Here is a 19,669-nt window from a genome sequence, read left to right as displayed (position 1 = left end):
CCCTGCCCGCCGTCGTCAGGGGCCAGAGGGAAAGGAGAGAATCAACAACGGGAAATGTGCGAGGTGAAGTAAAACGGAAAGAGGCGAGGAGGAGTGCCGGGGAAGGAGGAGGGGGGGGGGGGGGGGCAGGGGAAGCAAAGAGGGCAAAGGGGCACAACAAGCAGAGCGTATTCGTCTTCAGTCGGCACTGGGTGCCAAGAGCAGCGGCACAGCGCACAGACAAAGTAGGACGCCAAAGCACGAAAAGAGACGTGAGGGTAGACGCGAAATGGGAAGACACTCAGCAGGAGCGGAAGCAGAAGAAGAAGGACGGAGACGGGCCAGGCGCGGCTCATAGTAAGACACATGGGAGGGCAGAGAGAAACGCAGAGGTGCACGCAAGAGCAGCGGTAGTGAAGAAGAGGAGAAGTGGTGAGTAGCACCGCGGGGAGCAACTCGGTTAGCCCACTTACAGTTGCACTCACACAAAACGGCCCACGCCTGCCCCCGGAGGAGGAGGAGGAGAAGGGGGAGGGGAGGGGGGGGGGCACAAATGAAGGCAACACAAACAAAGCGAACACACACAAAAAAAAAAGAACACACGAAAGGCGAGCCGCAAGAGGAAAGGCGCACGCAGAAAAGGGGGTGGGTCAGTGCTAGCAAGAGCGTGTGTGCGTGCGCCTCGAGAAGATCGTGATGCAGACGTGCGTGTATGGATATAAGATGCAGTGGTGCAGATCTGCGCCAGCACCACGCGATGGGCCCTCGGGCAGACCTATAGAGAGATGCAGAAGAGGCGTTTCTGCAGGGATGTAGGGTCGTGTAGCGGCTTTGTGAGCGTTCGTAAAAGGGTGCAAAGCAGCGGGAGCTGCTAGTCAGACACACACCGATAGAAGCAGAACGAAGAGCCACACCTCGGGCAAGGGAGAAACGGGCGGGAATGTACGCACCTATTTCATGTGCATTGGGGGGTTGAGAGAGATGCGCCGCTGGAAACATGCGCGGTTTGCGTGTGCTACCTCTTCCTCACTCTCTTATGCCGTACTAGTCGCTTCTTAGGGCCGAAACGATAAGCTGAGAACCTCAGTGCGCGCACCGCCCGCCGGAACCCCCCTCCCCCAGGGTGGCGTGAATGCATCTTTTTTTGCAGTGCATGACTGACCTCCGTCGGCCTCTGTCCTCATCCCACCACGCACCGCAGCAGAGACAATACACACACATCCACGCCGTACTATGCGCTTGGGGTACGCAGCTGCATCGCCAACTCGTCACGTCCTGCACGCCGCAGCGCACACTGAAAGTTCTTCAGCACTGTGCGATCTGCATAAGCGTTCATGTCGGCCACAACACGAGGAAAGGTAAGATGGACGCAAAAGTTGTGCGTCACAGCCACCGTGTTGCCAATGTTGAGCACTTGGTGCCATCAGCCACTTGGAATGCACACAAGATCGCCGAGGAACGCTAGAGCCTCGACAGGCAGCAGCTCACCTACATCACCAGGATGGGCCTCGCCGACGTGCTCCTTGTTGAAAGTGCCGCGCACCGCCGAGCCGCTCGGCATTGAGCCGCCTCTCATGTAGTACCATCGCAGGCACGGCTCCACCGCCTAGTAGTCGCTGTGGATCCACTTCTCCTTCACACCCAGCGGCACGGCGTGCAGAGGGGTAAAACGCCACCCGCTTAGCACAGCATTCCACGCAGATGTCCCATGCGGATCTGTGCGGAAGGAACTGCCGCTGTCGTCGGGGCCGACGAGGAGCCAGTGGTAGTGCGGGCGATCCTCCTCGATCCTATAGGAGAAGAAATCCTCCCTAAAGTAGGGCGGAATTGCGTAGTCTGCCCGCAGCGCAGTGCAGCTTGTCAGCACCTTCTTGTCAAACACGAACATCGGCCTCTAGGCATTGGTGGCGACTTCATAGACAAAGTAGTCTACCGCCGACATGCGAAAGCGGCGACCATCAGCCGTCCCCCGCCGTTCGCCTTGAGCGTCAACGAGGCAAAGCGGCGCAAGAACTGTATGTTCTGCCATGGGCCACGCGCAGACCAGTCCTCAACGCAGCCGGTGAGCACCACCGGTGTGTTCAGCGCCTCGTACTCGCGCTGGAACGCATCAACGCTAAGCCTAAAGCGGCGGTCTACAGCACCCAGCGCACCGCACAACTCGTCAGAGAGGTGCAACGGACATCGCACGGCGCCCGTGTTGCCGAGGGCAGCGGTGGTATCATCACAACACTGCAAACGGCGCGTGCCACAAGATGTCTTCCAGTGAACAGTGGCAAAGAACTGCGCGTTAGTGCACCACTGCGAGAGTAGCACGAGATCTAGCAGGCAGGTATCGTACCAGCTGTGGTCAGGGAACTCTGTGGGTGACAACGCGCGTCGGTACTGGGACCAGCGAAGCGCCGGGCGGGGAGGGCGCAGGAAGGTGCCATTGTTCAGAAAGTAGTTGATGGTGCCGACAGATAAACTGAGGTACATCACGTCCAGCGTTGGTGCATAGAGGTTTCCAAGAATATTTTCGCTCCACGCTTTGAGAGTTACCCCTGCTCCAGCGGCGGCGTATTCGACCGCGCCTTCGTCTCACCTACTGTCAAGCGTCACTGCTGGTGAGGCAGCAGTGTCAGTGCACGCACAGCAGTGGCTGCGTAACTCATCCATCCAAGCTGCGCAGTCGTCAGTGCTCATTTCCACCTTGGCCCGCAGGCAAGCCACAATACGAGGGAAAGGAAGATTAAAGTGCAATGGGGCATCAGCAATGCTACGCGACTGAGCAAGAACGACGACGCTGAAGCGTCTGCTCTGTCGATCAGCTCCGGCGCGCTCTGCATGATAAGCACAGAGAGTCTACTTCCATGAGCCTCTGAATGTGAAGAGACCGAGTTTCTGCTGTGAGTCGATGTACGGTGGACGCAAGCACAACTCGCACCAGAGCAGCTCCTCGTTACAGCACGCAAAGAAAGCTCAGCAAGTCTCTGACAACCTCAGCAGCTCTGGCACATCGAGGTGCTGCGAAAAATAGCGCGCTCACAACCGCGGTGTGATGGCTTCAAAGACTGGACCAAGCGACGGGGTTGATAAGGAAACAGTAGATGGAGGAAGAGCCGCTCATCGCTTCGCAGCAGAACCCCATCCCATGTGGGCGTGTAGAGGTGAGAGACGGGGGGCTCCAGTGATTTTTCTGAAGGACACTGCTGTTTTGCGGGCCTGCTACCTCGACATGCAGGCCGGCGAGACCGTTACGCAGAAGGCTGAAGCGTAAAGTGAGGAAGACGTCTGTGAAGAGAAGAAAGGAGGAAGAGAAAAACACGGCAGGCATTGTGCCCCAAAGATGGCGCGCATGAGTGGAGAGGAACTCGCTCAACGTCGAAAGAGTGGCTATCACAATCTCGGCAGGAAAGACACCACCGCTTCAACCCTGCTTTGTCGCTGCTGAGACTGCTGCAGTAACAAGTCATCACCGTATCTGCCAGTCGAGCAGTGAAAAGCCCACACGCTGCTTCTCACCACAGCCACCCAAACTACGCACACGCATGCAGAGAAAAGGTTAAGGCGGCGTATCGAAGGGCAGCCTGAGGACGAGTCGCCAAGGATGCAAGGTCCACCTTCGACTGTCACGCGCGGGTGTGTGGGGAGGGGGAAGGGGGTGCCTCTTCGCGTCGCTACGCGTGTTCAGAAGCCTCCCTTGTGCGCGCCTCCTCCACCACCGAGAGAGGGGGGAATCTGCACCGCACGAGAAAGCTGCCCCGCTGGCTGGGGTACGCAGTCAAGAGGGGGAGTCGATTCGTCCACCCACAGAAGAGCAGCAGGCAGCAGAATGTGATGCGCACACACCACTGCGGCTATTTCTTCAGTGGACATTTGACGACCGTATCCGCGCAGAGGCGACAACGACAGAAAGAGGCGCTGTGTGGCACACACGCTTCTCCTCCGCCTCTGCCCCATCCGTCCGCACTCCGTCCATCTCGCTCCTTACCAAGAAAAGCTCCAACCCAGTCCAGCAGGAGTGTCCCCAGCGTGATGGCCCCGATGCCGATGGGGATGATAGAAAGCGTGTAAAACACATGCCAGCTGTGCGCAACATATGCGGTGGCCTGTCACGGCACGATCAGCAGCACCGCCGCTGCGCCGTGGCAGGAACCCTGCAACCAACTGTCGACCCCCCAAAGCGAAGTGTGCGGCTTGCCAAGGCACCCCATAGGCTGAAGAACAAGCAGAGGAAGCTAGCCGCGAGGCACACGCTTGTAACCTGTCGCAGGAAGACGTAGTCCGCCTCCGCGTAGCCGCGTGCTAGAGACGCGAATCATGCGATTGCTGCCTCGCGCAACACAGAGCAGAACACTAAAGTGCAAGCACTACATCGCTAAGCGGTACGGCACTCGTGCCAGCTGATTCCAGTTGCGGAAGATGGGTAGAAGATACAGCACGGTGCATCGCCGAAAGGGCCTTGCCTCGTGCAAAACGATTGGCATGTTTGAATAATAGGGATGGTGCTGCTACGATCAAGTCCTTCCCTCACCCCTTTTTCCCTTAGCTGCCTTCTCTTGCTTGTCGGTCCAAGCAGAGGAGTAGCGAGTTGTGTGATGGATGCACGTGTACATCTGTTTGTGTGTGTGTGGGGGGGGGGGGGGTGAAGGAGGGAGACGAATGGGGATATTTGGGGTGGGTGTAGATGCCCAGAAGATGCGGGGAAGGGGATAAAGCACCATGAAAGAATAAGACCAAGCGCACATCGCACGGAGGTTCACGCATCACTGTGACGCTCGTCCCTGCCGTAGTGAGACGCTGCACGGGAAAAGAGGAGCAGCCTTGTGGTCCGCAGCCCCTACACACGTACGCACACATATACGCACCGCACACCGCACATTTGCCTCGAATTCATGCGACTACACACGCTCACCTGGCCTAGTTTTATGCGTGTAGCCCCTCGAGTGAGGAGAGAGGAAGAAGTACGCCGACCCACTTCTGCACAAAACAAGGAAGGAAGAAAAGATGAGCGCCTCCACGAAGCGTCGGTATGGAGGGGGGGAACAATACGGCACGCATACGTGTGTGTGTGTGGGTGGGTGTGTGTGTGTGTGTATGTCGACGAACGGATACACATGAGAAAGAGAGAAAGAGAAAGCGCTCGTGTGCGAGGAAACAGAGCGACAACAGCAAAGCGGTATTAGAAGAGGCGGAAAGACTTATCGGTGCACAAAGAGGGGAAAAGAAACGAAAGCGAAGGTCCCAGCTTAGCCGCTCTAGTCCGTGTGTGTGTGTGTGTGTGTGTGTGTGTGTGTGTGTGTGTGTGGGTAAGGAGGGGGGGTACATTAGAGACATCGGCCCAGTCGATATGCCACCCCCATAGCGCGGCCGCCGCTCCCAAATCCGTGACTGCGGCGATGTTGTCGTTTCTTCTTACGCCGCAACCATAGGGAAGACCGACAGCCGTAGGTGGAGGGGAGAGGGATAAGTGAGGTGGTCAACATTGCAAAGGGAAACAGTAACGAAAAGTTGGAGGCACGCATGAGCACAAGAGCAGAAAACGAAAAGAGGCGCGCGAGAGCTGAGCACATGAGTCGAGAGACAACGAAATCCAAAGGGAAAGGAGAAGCCACATAAAAAGACAATGCAGAAGACACATGCACGCGCACGTGGGTATGTGTAGAAGCCCGAGGGAAAAGAAACGAAAATAAATAGAAACACACACTCACTCACACAGGAAAGCGGTGAACACGAAGAAATGGTAATCGGGAGAGGGGAAGAATGAAGGCAGAGGAAGAAAAGAAGCGGCGTCACGTGCATGCCAGGTCAGCCGCCCCTCTGCCTCCCTTCACTCCCTCCCCCTCCTATGTTCCAATCTGCTGCTTGTTACTCGGGTATGGGCGGCAGCAGAACAGCCGCCCATATAAGCTCGACGGCGCACAAGGAGAAATCGAAGCCGTGCACACCAGGCGAAAATGCTGACGTGGCCGTCCTTCAGCCATCGTGACAGCATGCTCTCGAATCGCTCGTGCTCAAAGGCCTGAGAACAGACGTGCCTTCGCTCTGTGCCAGGCATTTTTGTCTGGCACTCGCTGCGTCACGTAGCGTGGAAGCCTCGCTTCTCCATGGACGCCCGCACAATCTCGGTCTCCTGCTCCAGACGTGCCTTCGCGCCAGCCTGTCGTGCGGCAGCTTCGCGCTCCTCGACCTTCTTGCGCTCTTCCGGTGGCAGAGCGATAAGCCAGTCAACCTTCTGATCCTCCACCGCCGCGGCGACAGTGACGCCGTAGTAGTAGCGCGAATCCAGCCAGCGCAGCGGGTCGTCCTGCGCTGCCGGCCAGCGCTTAAACAGACGGGTGTAGATGTTCTGATACCAGTGCTCCTGCGACCAGGGATTGATGCCATCAAAGTACTTGCTCGTCTTCCACTTCTTCTTGAGCATCTCGGCAGTCGTCACGCCCTGGCACATCATGTACACATGACTGATCAGCAGCGGAAAGAAAAAGAGGCCGAGAACGAAGAAGCTGATATACACAATCAGCGGCATGCCGTACGCGTAGCGCAGGAGCCGCAAGATGTCCCACGTTGGGTGCAGGTAGATGAAACGAACGTTCTGCGCAAAGTTGTAGAGAATGGCATAGAGGACCATCAGATGCAGGAAGAAGAGCGAGCCAAAGAAGTACGGGTAGTTGCTCTGACCGATGCAGGAGTTTGTCCACGGACAGTGGTGGTCCATCTCATCTACGCAGTTCTGGCACACCTTGCAGTGATGCGTCCGGGGTCCCTTGGCGACCTGGCAAATTCGGCAGAAGAGGATAGGAAACTCCAACGTGGGCACGGCCAAGTCGGACTCGCTCAGACGTGGATTGTAAGGTACAATGCGGCCCGTATCCGTCTCAAAGTACCGCTCCATCGAGTACAAGGTGGATCGCCTGTGATTGAAAACGCTTGCTGGAATGTCGCCCTCCGCGACAGCGCTGCGGAGGGCTTCCACGGTATAGACAGATGCATTGGCGTCCGCGCCACAGCCACCATTGCCGCTCTTCGCCGCGGGAAGTTGTGTCATCGTCTCGGGAAGCTCTCGCAGCTTGTCTAGCACCGCCTGCGCATTCGGCGCCGGGACGCGCACGATTAGGATATCGCCGCGGTCGGTGACATTCTTCAGCCGCCGGCGTGGCACAATGCCGGGATTTGTAAAGGCGCAAAGCGTCACAAACACGACCGTGACGCCGGAGAGCCCCCACAGAACGACGATGCCTTGCCACGCGTGCTCGCCAGCGTAGGCGACGGTGGTAAAGATTGGGTAAATGATGAGGGCGCCATAAATGAAGAGCAGCGTCCAAACCCGCGGGCCGGTCACAGCTTGGATGTTTGTCTTGCGGTCGCAGTTCGGCGCCGGGGACTCCTTTGCGCCGAATACCTTCGAGGCAACCATGCGCCGTGAGAAGGGCCACGTGGGGCCGTAGATGTCCTTCGCGTCACCCTCCAGCTCCTGACCGAGACCGCAGCGCACGTGATCGATCTCGGCGACACGCGCGTAGTACTCCTCCGCCGTCGTGGGGGCAGGGATGCTTGAAAGGGAGAAGAGCCGGTCGCTGTTCTCCTTCACATACTCGGTGGTAGAGCGGGACGGGGTCTGCTCATCGTCCACCGCGATAACGCTGCCTGCAGTCGCCCCATTTTTTGCGTTGCCGTTGCCCTCGCGACCCAGCGGGTTTGGTACCCCATCCGCTGCTCCCTCCACTGGGTACCTGCACACCGCATCACCATGATACTTCTTCGTCAGACTCACCGGCATGTCACTAGCGGTTGCGGAGGAAAAGGGCACCGTCGGTGCGACGCTGTTCATCCTAGGTGTATCGACAGCAATCTTATCCTTTGTGTTGAGATCACGGCGCGCAACGGCTGCCTCACTTTCGCCCTCGACGCCCGAAGCCTCTGGAGACAGATGAAGGCCTCGATTGGCGCTCACTGTTGACGTCGACAGCGTTGGCGGACACGAACGCGGATAGGCGATGGTCCGCATTCCCTGAACCAATGAGTCGGACGTATCGTCCTCACCTGCGCAGCCGAAGGCGGGCAGCTCGTCTGGAGGGTCGCTGCCGTAGGTCAATCCTCTGTGAGAGGCAGCGGCGCCTTGGCAGTCGGTTTCTGAGATAGCACCCGCTGGCTGCTTAACGCCTGCCAAGGTCGGCAGGCTGTGGTGTGGGAACGGCGCCGAGCCCTGCGGAGTCGCTGAGGAAGCAGGGGGCTCAGGTGTCTCGCCGGCGTCCTCTGGCACCGAATCGACGGCCGAAAGCCGCGTCGGGTTCTCGCCTTCCGCGGGGGGATACAGAAACTCAACATTGGCTGATGACTGCGACATGGGCGCAGCACACCAAACACTAGCGGGCCTGTGCACACGAAATAAGGAAGCAGACTTAGCCGAAGTAGGTAAAAAGGCGGTTTACGCACACGTCGAGAGCGAAAGCGAAGTGACACACATACGCGCCAAGATCGGAGACACACAAGCGTAGAAGAGCACAACACAGCAAAGTGTGGACAAGCGAGAGAAAGGTGGGGGAATGAGAGCGCAAGACGGTGCACACATGGGAGGGGAGAGAGAACCACCGACAGCAAAGACGCAAAGGAAAAAAAGGAGGGAAAGGACAAGGCCAGAACACGTGTACACACAGAGAGAGAGGGAGAGGGAGAAGGAGTCAGATACGCGCAGAGATGAACAGGAAGAGAGACCGAGAGTTGTCAGAAGAAATAAGAGAGGCAAAACGCAAGGCAGAGAAACGGTCCCCGGCGAAGAAGACGAAGGGGCAGAAAAGGAGAGAAAATAAAAAAACGATGGAGAATAATATGGCGAATCAGAGAAAGTGGGGGAGAGGGGGAAGGCGTCGACAGAGACGCGGTGGGGTGCCTTGGGAGCACAGACACAACAAACATACAAAGAAGCGCGGTGAGTTTACGTACTCACAAACAAACTTTCCTCACTGGTTCCACTCCTTCTTAAATGTGCAAGGGACGGCGGCGCTGCTGTTCTCTCGCTTGTGCTGCTGAAACGTTCCGAAGCCGCTTTGAATCCGCAAAGCACGCATCCATCCATATACATGCGTATGTATAAATATATAATAGAACGTAGGTGCGTGTGGATGGGTGAATGGGTGGATAGCAGCGACGCTTGTACTCGATGAGAGAGGGAAGAAGAGATGGAAGGGCATAAAAGGGAGAGTTGTAAACGCGTCAGTTCACAGGAGGCACACATGTGAAGAAGCCGGCACGTACAGCCGCGCCTTTCCTCGCGTGTTCGATGTGCATCAACGAACGCTGATCCACGTGGGCGATGGCTTCATCTACCGATGGAGCCATCGACATCGAGTGGAGAAGGGGGAGTAGCCGCCTTTATACCTTCTCCCTGCGGCTTCTCTGTCCAACTTCACTTCATGGGAAAGTGGACAAGCCGCGTCGAGCGTCTCGGGTGGTTCTCCACCGCCATTTCGCCACATTCCCTCGGTTTGTCTGTAGTCGCAGCCGTCGTTTTTCTTCTCCCTTGGAGACGATTGTTGACAGCGTAGACGCAAAAAGGCGCGCACGTGCCCTCACAAACGCAGCAGCCCGCGGATCAGTGTAGCACGGCTTCTGTGCTCATCATAAGCTGCGCCAGCGGCAGCGCAAGCTTGGCAGTAGTCACATGTCTGTGCGCGGAAGCCGTAGATGTGCCCTCGCCGCGCGATTGCAGGAAAGCGTCACTGACACACAGCAGTTGAGCAGCCCGCTGCGCGGCTGCACCCTCACCTACCACCGACCGCGGAGCCACCTTGTCAACTCGTTTTTTTCCGCCCCACGTGTTTGTAGAAGTGGCTCCAGCTGAGCAGAAACATGAATGCCGAGGAGCGCACAAGAATTGTGTCACACACGCCTCTGCTAGTTGGGCGACCGTGACATTCAGATCCGCCACGTCACCAGCACCGAATGTACGCCTCTGCAACGACTCCCAAGAGGAGGATACCGTCCGCAGCGAGGTGGACTTGTCGGTGGATGCGCCGGTCAGCTGCAGCCGAGCAGTTGGTACAAGGGGCAGCATTGTTGAGTCACCGTGTTGCGGCGGCGGCGGCGGCGGCTGCCCCTCCCCCTCAGCCTCCACTCGCTGCAGGAGACTGTGAAGAAGAGACTGGAAGGCCGCACGCCTCTCTGAGGCGGCAATCTCTCGGGAATTGGGCGTGTCCCATGGCACCACGCCACCCTCTGCCGACCCAGAGAGGGGGGCCTTCTCCGTCGCTCCATGAAGCGCTCGAGAGCGGGCATCGGACTGCAGCAGTGGTGACGGACGAGGATACTCTCCTAGCACCTCCGCGTAGAACACTCTGACGAGAGCCTCCATCTGTGTGGCGACTGATGCCCATGTGGCCCGTGCCGCAGCCTCGGTCGCCAGCTCCTCCTGTACACGCTGTTGCTGCGGCGTGTGCTTCTTAGGCTTCCCCCGCCGCGCGCCGCTCCCCCTCTTCTCGTCCTCCTCGGCCTCCTCCGAGTCCCACTGAAAAGCCGCATCTCTTTGTGCAAAGAGCGAACGTCTTCTGCACTCGATGTCTTGTCGGACGTACTCGGCGATAGCAGCCTCGATAGCCGCCGCAACGCAGGCAGGAGTCAGCACATGAGCACGCAGTACGCCCAACGACACAAATCTGGTGAGGGGTGAGGACGCCAAAGGAGAAGCCGCCACAGAGTGCGAGAACAATGGAGAAAGGCGCTCAAATTCTCGCCACAGAGACCGAAGCAAGCCTATGTAGGCGTGAAGGACGCAAGGCTCTGTCAGCGCAGACGAGTGCGTTGACATGTTGCCCAGTTGCGTGATGGGTGCGAGAGCGCCGTGCCGTTGGCAGGCTTGCAAGTCAGCAATGTACTGTGGTGCCGCTGCGTGCAGTGAGCTGAAGCCAATCCAGTGATCGAGCAATGCGCACAACACGCGCGACGCCTCCTCCTGCGCCTCATCCTCTTCCTCCTTGCTCCTGCGGGTACTCTTCGCTGCCCTGCTGCCGAACGCCGCGAGCTGTGCGGCCAGTTGACTTGCGTGGCTCACCACCACCTCCAGCAGCGGGGCGGCAGCATCTTCGCGAAACACAACCACGGGCACGACGCGCGCCGTGTCAACCACTGACAAAGACCTGCCGCCTGAGTTCTTGGGAAAACCGCTGTCGGGTCGTCGGCGGTGTGCAGGGGTGCTGTCCAGCGGCGACGCTGCAGCTGCGGCGGCTCGAAAGCTGCGACTCGACCACGCGCTGAGCACTGGGCTGCTCGCATCGTCGTTCTCAACTTCTACATCGCTACTGCCATCTTCATCGTCACCAGACGCCTCACTGCCTTTCCTATCGACATCCCTGGCGTCCACGCCCGTTCTTCGCCTCTTACATGCGCGGAGCGGAGCTCCGCTGCGTCGCACGGTGGCAGTGTCTACGCGTGCCGCGCGTCTCCACGATACGGTAGTGGCACAAGCGCCTCTCTCTGCAGTGCCGTCGGCACCGTCAGGGCCGCTCCAGTGACCACGAGTGCGCTTCAGTGTCTTTCGTCTTCGTGCGCTGGCGGCCGCCGTGGTGGCTTTGCTGCTGCCAAAACGCGCAATGGCCTCCATGTGAAACCCCTCAAAGACGTCTGGCCGTCGCGCCACCAGGTCCAGTGCGTGCATCACCAGTTGGGTTGTGCGAGCCGTAAAGCCGTCGGCGGCGCAGGCAGCAGCGCCCAGACGCCAGGAGAATGGCGTCACTTGATACAGGCGTACAGAGCGCCCACCAACGCCACCAGTTCCTGTGAAACTATCATCACCGCTGGTCAATGAAGAGTCCTCAGAGTCATGGGCGACGCCGCGCACGTCCTCTTCGACCACAAAGACAAGTAGGAGAAATGGTAGCTCCACTGCTCCATGGATGCCTGAGGAGAATGCCGGTGCGGGTGTATCACACGCGGCCGCCACCATCATCGTCGTCCACTCGAGGTGCACCATGAACGCGTTCACTACTGCCGCGTGTTCAATGCGCACATTCACCGTCCCTCGCAAGGGTGTTTGAGGGGCCGACAGACCCACCATAGCTTCTCCGCTGTCCAGAGGTAAGCGCTGATGTGGTTCCCCAGTGTACGAACGCAGCCCAAACACTGAAGTCTCTCCGGAATGCAAGTGGTGCGCCACCAGCCTACCAAGCTGGGGAGACTCCGGTAGTGCTAACGCAGAGCGGAGCAGTAAGCTCTCTGCTTCGTGGAGACGTAGCGACACAAAACCCTCGCCTCGAAGCAGCTGTATGTCGGCGGCATGCTGCGACAGCCACGCCAGCGCCGCAAATGAAGCGGAAGCATACTGGGACTCGAAGTGGAGCAGCATGTCGAGTCCCGTGGTGGAGGGAACCTTGACAGGGTCGCATGCCTCGACGCCCTTTGGAGAGCTGGCACGCATGCTGTTCAGCAAACGCCCCACAGGCAAAACGGAGGACAGTAGCAGCCGCTCCTCTGCAAGAAAGTCCATCAGTGATGCGTGGGTGCTGCGCAGGAGAGACGGACTGCCACACACCCAGTGCACTGCCAGCACTCGCGCGGCGCACACAAGACGCGAGGTCATTCCCTCCAAGTGCGCGACGTGCTGCTCCTGCGGTGGCAGCGGCGTCGATTGTCTTCGCTCAGGATTGCTCCCCTCTGTCCACTCCGCGCCACCGGTCCTCGACGTCTCGCCCGTGCAACTCGTACTCAACCTCGCCACTGCACCCCACATTAGGTGCTGCAGCACAGCAGCAGTGATGGCAACGCGGGCTCGCAGCGCCGAAGGAGAGAGTCTTCGTCTTCCAGCTGCAGCTACAGGTGGAGCGGCAGTCGCGGCTGACGGCGCCTCCTCCGCGTCCTCGGCCTCCAGCGCTGCTGCATGAAGCGTCTCAGCTGCCACCAGCACAGAAGACGTAGTGCCTACAGCGCCACCACGCAAGCTCAGGGTGGGCGGGTTGGCCTTCGTAACGATGATGTCAAGAAGAGAGGAGCCTTCCACAGCACCATTCGCCACGCACCGCGACGTGCACGAATGTGATGAAGACGTTGCAAGCGACGCGGCGGTGGCGCTTGCCCAGCAGGCCAAAACGCGGCAGAAATACCAGTGCAGCACGTCACTCTGGCGGGGGTCGCTCCGCAGCCACCAGTACCGCACCTCTCCCTTCACCTCACTTGAACAAAGACGTTGAGCAGACGTAGAGTCGGTGAGGCAGCGCGGATGAGTCACGACGCAGTCCTGCGTCACCTGTGTTGCGACCCACAGCAAACTTGATGAGCGTGATGATGGCCACAGGGAGCGCCTCGCTCGTCGAGGCCACAGCGCGTCGCCCGTGTGCGGATGCCGGCAGGGTGGCATTGCAATGCTATGTGGAGTGAAGACGCAGCACAGCTGGGAGAGCCACGATGCCGTGAAGACGGCCGTGAACAGCGGCTGCGACGGCTCAGACGATAACAACGACGCTGCAGGCACTCGGCATACACCCTCGTCCTTCATAGCACCCTCCAGTTTGACAGACTCATGCTGGGGCTGGGGCTGATTGTTCGGGATACATTCCTCCATCGACGAAGGGAAAGTGTCCCGGTGGCAGCGCCTCCTCTGCTGTGCCGAGAGCTGCCGCCCCGACACGGCACGCACCCACACATCCAGCAGCGGGCCAGCGCGCACTTCGCCAGTACCACTATTAACGGCTGATTCACATGTCGTGCCACAACAGCAATCATTATCTTCAGGTAGCACCGCCGCCACCTGTGGACACATCAGGCAGCAAGACTGCCAGGACGCATCCCCTACGATGATTGAGTAGCCATGTGATGTTCTGCGTGCGGTGTCGTGTGAGTATACGACTGGCGAAAGGATGCTTCGAGAGCGACACTGCCGCGCCCAGCCGCACGATGCAACACCCCCACGTGAGCAGGGCGCGACTGGTAAGGCGGTGTCGGCGTCGGAGGAGATCTCCCCAAACGTGACGGCAGTAAACTCCAAGTGTACAGCGACGACGGCACGGCGGCCCGTCATAGCAGTCGGAGCCGACGGCAGCGGCTGTGCCTGCTGCGCCGTAGACGTAGCACTCGTCAAGCCACCTGGGTACGCGAAAGAGAGAAGAAACGGCTGCCACTCACGACGCTCAGGAGCACCTGAGGCCGCGGAAGTCCGAATAAAAGTTGTCGGCGGCACCGCTGCTGCTACGTTGGGGGCGCGTTTTTTCGCTTCCGTTGCCCTGGTCGTGGGGGCGACTAGGGAGGGTGGCAACGCTGTACGCGGCGCCTCTTGTATCCGTACCGCTGATAAGGCATCTGTCTTTGCCGAGGTTACGGTGTTTATGTTGAGGACGCGGCCGCCTCGTGAGCTGTCCAAGGTCGCTGAGAACGGCACCCCTGGCTGCACTCCCATGGAAGAAGGTGTAGAAAGCGAGCAGGGCGCGCCGTCGGCGCCTGGGCGAAGCAGCAGCAGGCGGCGCGGGGCATTGCTGACGCTCCCCTCGACGTTCTCCGTAGCGGCCTTGTTTAATGTCGCGTTTGTCGATGCTTCTGTAGCCGCGTCTGAGATACGTGGTGCTGCGGTCGCTCCAACATGAGCAGAGAGGATCTCTGCGCTTGGTGTCGCCTCCACCGTCACGGCCTTCTTGACCTCCTTCACACCATTAGTGGATGAAAGGGGTGCGATGTCATCCACTGCCACCTCCGAGCGAAGGGCTGAAAGAGGCGACGACGGTGGCGGTGACGACGAGGAGTCGAACTGCAGCACGAGTCTGCCGCCGCCACCACCGCCCTCGTCCTCCTCGTCGTCCAGCATGCCCTCGGGGAAGGCAGTGCCGCTGCTGGAAAAGACGTGCGGATGGGAGGACGGCGAGGTGCCGGCTCGAACAGAGGTCGTCTCTGTCTCTCCGTGGCGGTGCGTCAGTGCAATCACCTTCTCTCCTCGAGACGGTCGACGGCGACTGTCGGATGACATAGCCAGCGCCGCTGCCTCCCTGTCGCTGGTAGAGAGGTGACGAATTGGTCGACGGCAAGGCTCCCAGCTGTAGTGCTGCACCTCGATGCAGCGCGACAGCTGGGAGCCTTTGCAAGACAAGCCAAGCATGGCGTCCGAAGACGATGACAAAACAGCAGTTGCACCAGGAACCTCATCTGTAAAGCTTTCGGTAGCGTCGTCCTCCTCTTGCACGAAGACCCGGCGCAGAGTGTGATGGCGAGAGACGTAGATGAGCAACGTGCATGAGGAAGCCGCTGATGACGAGAGCGCAGCACAGCCCCCGAGCGCTCGCCCTGCTGCGTCACAGTGCGCGCTCCCACCGTGACCGCCGACTGCCTCCACATTCACACGAAGGTGCGCCTCGCTTGTCCATATACCGGTGCTTGGGTGAAACACGAAAGTGAGTGCCACCTCGGCGTCCATCGACGCCGGCTTCGTACCTGTGCCTATGTGCGGAGGAGAGGACGAGGTCGATGTACGTGTATGGCACTGCAGTAAGGAGGGAGCGGCGGCAATCGGAGAGCAAGAAGAAAAGAGAAGCGTGAGAGAGTGAGGAGGATTGTAATGAATAGGCGTCGGGACACCCGACACTCAGCATACGCCCTTTTTGCTGCCACTCAAACGCCGCGTACATGCGTAGCGGCATTGCCGAGCCGGACTGTGCTAGTGCACAGCGGAAGCGCACGCACGCCGATGACGAGCTATGCAGAGACACATAGCTGGGGAGAGGGAGAGAGCGAATGGGCAGCTATTCGCCGACGATGCTGTGAAGGGAGGCACCAGGGTACAAGCACGACAACCTGAGAAAAGATCGGAGGCGACAGCGCAATACCTGGAGAGCGTGCGAGACAATGGAAAAAGAAACTTGCACCTTAGCTTACTCGTGTGAATTACGCTCAAAGAACAAACCTCGCTCACGCTGGCCACACTCATACGATACCCTGCTTGAGCGCCCTGTAGGCCACCTGGACGCGTTTCATGAACTCGTCAAACATTGCCTCGGCCGAGGAGGCTGACTTGGATGCTGAGAGCGCAGTGCGGAACGGCGCCGATGCATTGGTCAACAGCGTCGAAGGTGAGCAACCGGTATTGAGCTGAAGTGCCAGCACCTTTGCAGCCCTCTTGTCTGCGTCGGCCGTTGGTGCCGCACCGTTGCGCGAGGCAGGTGCAGTCTGCGGCTCAGGGGCAGCAGAAACATCAAAGCTGGTGCCTGCAGCGACGACCTCGTAAAAGCTGGGCAGCCACCGCTTCGAGGCGTTCTCGTCGATGAAGTAGAGCGACATGAACTTTGTCAGAAGTCGGCGCAGCGCGCTCGTGTCCACCTGCAGGTCGTGAGCGGTGCAACCGTCTCCGCCGAAGAAGAGTTGCGTCAGACGCAACGCTGGCAGCTGGAAAATCAACCGCAGAAGCAGCATTCGCGCGAAGAGGCCGATCGTCTTGTTCGTGTTCTCCAGATCGAGGCCGCGAAGCAGGCTGAGATTGTACACGCCGTGCTGCATCAAGTCCGCGATGCAGCACGCGAAGTTGAAGTAGCCAACGACGTCGGTGCTTTCGATTCGGATGGACTTGAAGCGGTCCCAGATGGCGAACTGGAGTGTCTTCACGCACGCCGGCTTCGCACTGCAGAAGCGCATGAGCACCTGCGCGTAGTAAGGGTTGTACTTGCGCTCCTGGTAAGCACACTGTAGCAGCACCGCGCACGCGTCGTGGAAGCGCGTGTAGCCAGGGTCACGGTACATGAGCATCGTGAAGCACTCCAGGTCGTCGGTGGCAGTGGCGATGCACCTGAAAATTTCGCGCTTGTGTTCGGTGTTAAGGCGCTGACCACTCAAGGCCTTCTCCTCCGTCCGCATGCGCGCAATCCGCTCGCGTTTCAGCTCTGCCTCGTCCATCTCCTCCACCTGCTCACTCTCGTCGGCTGCAGTCCATAATGGGGGTTGCAACGCGGAAATCTCACGGCTGTGCCTGCCCTCCTTGCTCTCCGGCACAATGCAAGAGCGCTTGCCAGCGGTCGCCGCAGCAGCCTTGTCATCCTCCTCCCTGTCGCTCGCTGCGCCAGTCATCATTACCCCCGGTATGTACCACCGCGGTGGCTTTGCTGAAGATGTCACCTGCTCCCACGTCAGCCCCGACATGATATTCGTCGTCAGTACCAGTCGCTTCATCGTGCGGCGCTGCGTCGAGATGGCTCTCTCTTGGCCCGGTAGTAGCAAACAGAGGTCCTCCAGCATGGCTTCCGCAGGGGCGGCCTCCTCGGTAGTCGTGCGGCGAGCCTTGCGGGTGCGACCAGCAGCAATGTCGCCCATCACCTCCACCAGCGCAGAAAATCGAGCCATGCCGGTGATGTTGCGCATCTGAGCAGACGCGCGCCGTGCCTCCTGCAAGGACGCCTCCAGTTCGGCGGGACTCTCCTTAAGGAGCTTCTCACCACACGCGCGCATCAATGCCAGACCGCACGCGGCCGCGCAAACGGCTTGCGCTGCTGCCGCAGAAGCCGAGGTTGGAGAGGAGGAAGAAGAGTCCATGGACGTCGTTGCGCCACCATCGTCGCCGTGGCCCAAGAGACGCGTCCCCTGGCGAAGCAGTGTTCGAAGCAGCGACGTGACAAACACCACGTCTACGCCATACAGAAGATACAGCTGTACAAGCACCATAAGCGTGTTGCCTGCAGCTGCCTCTTCCGCAGCGGCGAGCTGCGCCTTCAAAGAAAAGCTAATGCGTTCAACCAGCTCGGAGCCGAGCTGGATTCCGTGCAGTAGCTGCATCCCTCGAAGTAGTCCGGCAAATGGCAGCGTGCCAGTCGTGCTGAGCGGTCCCGCCTCCAGGAGGCAGAGACGTTCTATCTGCTGAGCGAGCCCTTTCACCACACTCACAGGAGACACCCCCGGTGACAGCATGTAATCGCTTAACTCCCTCGTAAGGTCGACCACGTTCGCCGTTGTCAACTTATTCACGAGGCGCCGCACCGTTTCGGTTACCTCAGCAGGGACTGGCGTCATTTCCGCCAGAGAGGTAGCGGGAGAGACCGCAGTCGCAGCAGCGGCAGCAGCGAGAACACCTGTGCTGGACTTACACGTGTCCGCTTTGAGGCTGGTGGCAGGTCCTCCTTCCACGCAGTCACTAGCTGTCGCTCGAACACACTTCTCGCTCTTTTCCTTTAATGCCTGCTCGCCCTTATGTCGCTTGCCGTTTCTCTCGGCTGCTGTTGACGTGAGGGCTCGCTCTGCTCGCAGACGTTTCCGCTGCTGGTGAATCTGGTCAGCCGCCCTGCTATTCCGGGCCTCCTGCCGAGCTTTCTGAGATTTCTGAGTCCATTGCTCGTGTCTTTCAATGCGCAACTGCTTCTTCTCTTGCCGCTCCTGCCGGCGCCGCGCCTTGCGGTCACGCTGACGGTCCGCGACTGAATCAGCATCCAACGCAGAAAACGACCGCGACGCGCCGCTACCGTAGTGGCCGTAGCTGCCGTGCTGTTGCTGGTGGGGCGAATCATAGCGACTACTAGAAGAGGAATCCGGCCTAAAGGATCGACCACGACCACCGCGATCGTTGTAGCTGCCACATCGCTGATCCTCTCGCCTGCTGCAATTACCGCGACCGTAGGCCTGGTTGAACTGACCCACGCCACGGCGCATGGGCACACACGCAGAGGAAAGAACGACCTGCGCAAAGCAGGAGTGAAATTAGGAGAAAAAAAACGCGTTGGTGAGAGAAGCTGTGCAATAGACGCACACCCACAGAGAAAGAGAGAGGGACCAAAGTCTGGCAACGCGTTTGTTTTGGTGAGCGTGGCGTTGAGGAAAGGAGGCAAGGGAAAGGTGTATGGCTCCGCAGATAGAAGGAAAGAGGCGAGAACGTAGTGAGAGAATGAGCGTCGATTATACTTGAGAAGAGCGACGCTTCACACACAACTTTGAAATGCACGTATCAAGTGGTGCTCTGCTGACGTTTGCGTGGCCGCTAAGTCAAGAGTAAAGGACGCAGTGAGGCGAAGAGGCGCGCTGTGGGTGGGTCAGCAAAGCTGAGGTGAGATGAAAAGAAGGTGTGCAGCAGCGTCGCACAATAACCGCTGCTGAAGCGCAGAAGACAGACGCACACCGGCAAAAGTACACAGAGAGATGTGTCCCCTCCATGTGATCGAATTCTTTCCTCAACGTGCACACTCTCTGCCATATACAGCACATGCGGTCAAACGCCGCTCCACCGTCCCCCCTCGCCCTCCCCCCACGTGCGCCGGTCTGCCGCAGGCACATCGCCTGGCGCAAGGCAGTCCGAGACGCGTGCTACAGCAATGCGCCAACTCCGTCATCGGTGCACGACCCCTGCCGCAGACGCTGCCCACGCCACGCATCTCAAGCCGCCGCGCAGCCGCACCCACTAGGCCGGCCGCCAACCCGGTGCATCCCCCTCGGGGTGGCGTACGCTCGAGTCACGCCGACACCCTGCCCATCATGTGGGCGACACAAACGTGCTCGCTGGTGCAGGGTGCTCCGACGCCACGCCGTCCAGGGACCTGGCCGCGGACAGCCGTGTCGGTGAATCGCCCTGACCTCTCCGCGCCACAGGCACTTGGCCCGGTCCCCACCAGGGGTGGCGCGGCATTGGCAGGGCGAGCGGGGGGGGGTGCACGGCCTCCCCACCTGGAGTGGTGTACTGAGCCCCCTGGGATAGCACGCACAAGAGTGGTCCTCCCCCCCCCCTCCCCTGCCCGCCGTCGTCAGGGCCATGAGGAAGAGAAAGTCATCGTTT

At 59.4% G+C, this 19,669-nt stretch overlaps 3 protein-coding genes and 2 pseudogenes across 5 annotated transcripts; all 5 read right to left on the bottom strand.

The window, feature by feature from the left end:
• Positions 1-1,159: 1,159 nt before the first annotated feature.
• On the bottom strand, positions 1,160-2,664 carry LBRM_30_1310 (annotated as a pseudogene). The gene is given in 2 exon segments: positions 1,160-1,909; positions 1,912-2,664. Coding segments are annotated over 2 exon segments (1,503 nt in total).
• A 1,154-nt stretch (positions 2,665-3,818) lies between these two features.
• Positions 3,819-4,448, bottom strand: LBRM_30_1300 (annotated as a pseudogene). Its single transcript has one exon. A coding segment is annotated over exon 1 (630 nt).
• Positions 4,449-6,040: 1,592 nt separating this feature from the next.
• On the bottom strand, positions 6,041-8,308 carry LBRM_30_1290 (hypothetical protein, unknown function; the record flags this gene model as incomplete). The annotated part of the gene is made up of 1 exon (XM_001566711.1): positions 6,041-8,308. The coding sequence occupies one exon, from the start codon at positions 8,306-8,308 to the stop codon at positions 6,041-6,043; it is 2,268 nt and encodes a 755-aa protein (XP_001566761.1).
• Positions 8,309-9,553: 1,245 nt separating this feature from the next.
• On the bottom strand, positions 9,554-14,902 carry LBRM_30_1280 (conserved hypothetical protein; the record flags this gene model as incomplete). The annotated part of the gene is made up of 1 exon (XM_001566710.2): positions 9,554-14,902. One exon carries the CDS (start codon positions 14,900-14,902, stop codon positions 9,554-9,556), a length of 5,349 nt encoding a protein of 1,782 aa, XP_001566760.2.
• A 950-nt stretch (positions 14,903-15,852) lies between these two features.
• LBRM_30_1270 (conserved hypothetical protein) lies at positions 15,853-18,555 on the bottom strand (the record flags this gene model as incomplete). The annotated part of the gene is made up of 1 exon (XM_001566709.1): positions 15,853-18,555. One exon carries the CDS (start codon positions 18,553-18,555, stop codon positions 15,853-15,855), a length of 2,703 nt encoding a protein of 900 aa, XP_001566759.1.
• Positions 18,556-19,669: the final 1,114 nt, after the last annotated feature.

This window comes from Leishmania braziliensis, chromosome 30, assembly GCF_000002845.2.
Source record: "Leishmania braziliensis MHOM/BR/75/M2904 complete genome, chromosome 30".
In the NCBI taxonomy this organism is placed as follows: Eukaryota; Euglenozoa; class Kinetoplastea; order Trypanosomatida; family Trypanosomatidae; genus Leishmania; species Leishmania braziliensis.
Note: the sequence above shows the minus strand (reverse complement) of the source record. Positions and strands in the feature narration are given on the sequence as shown.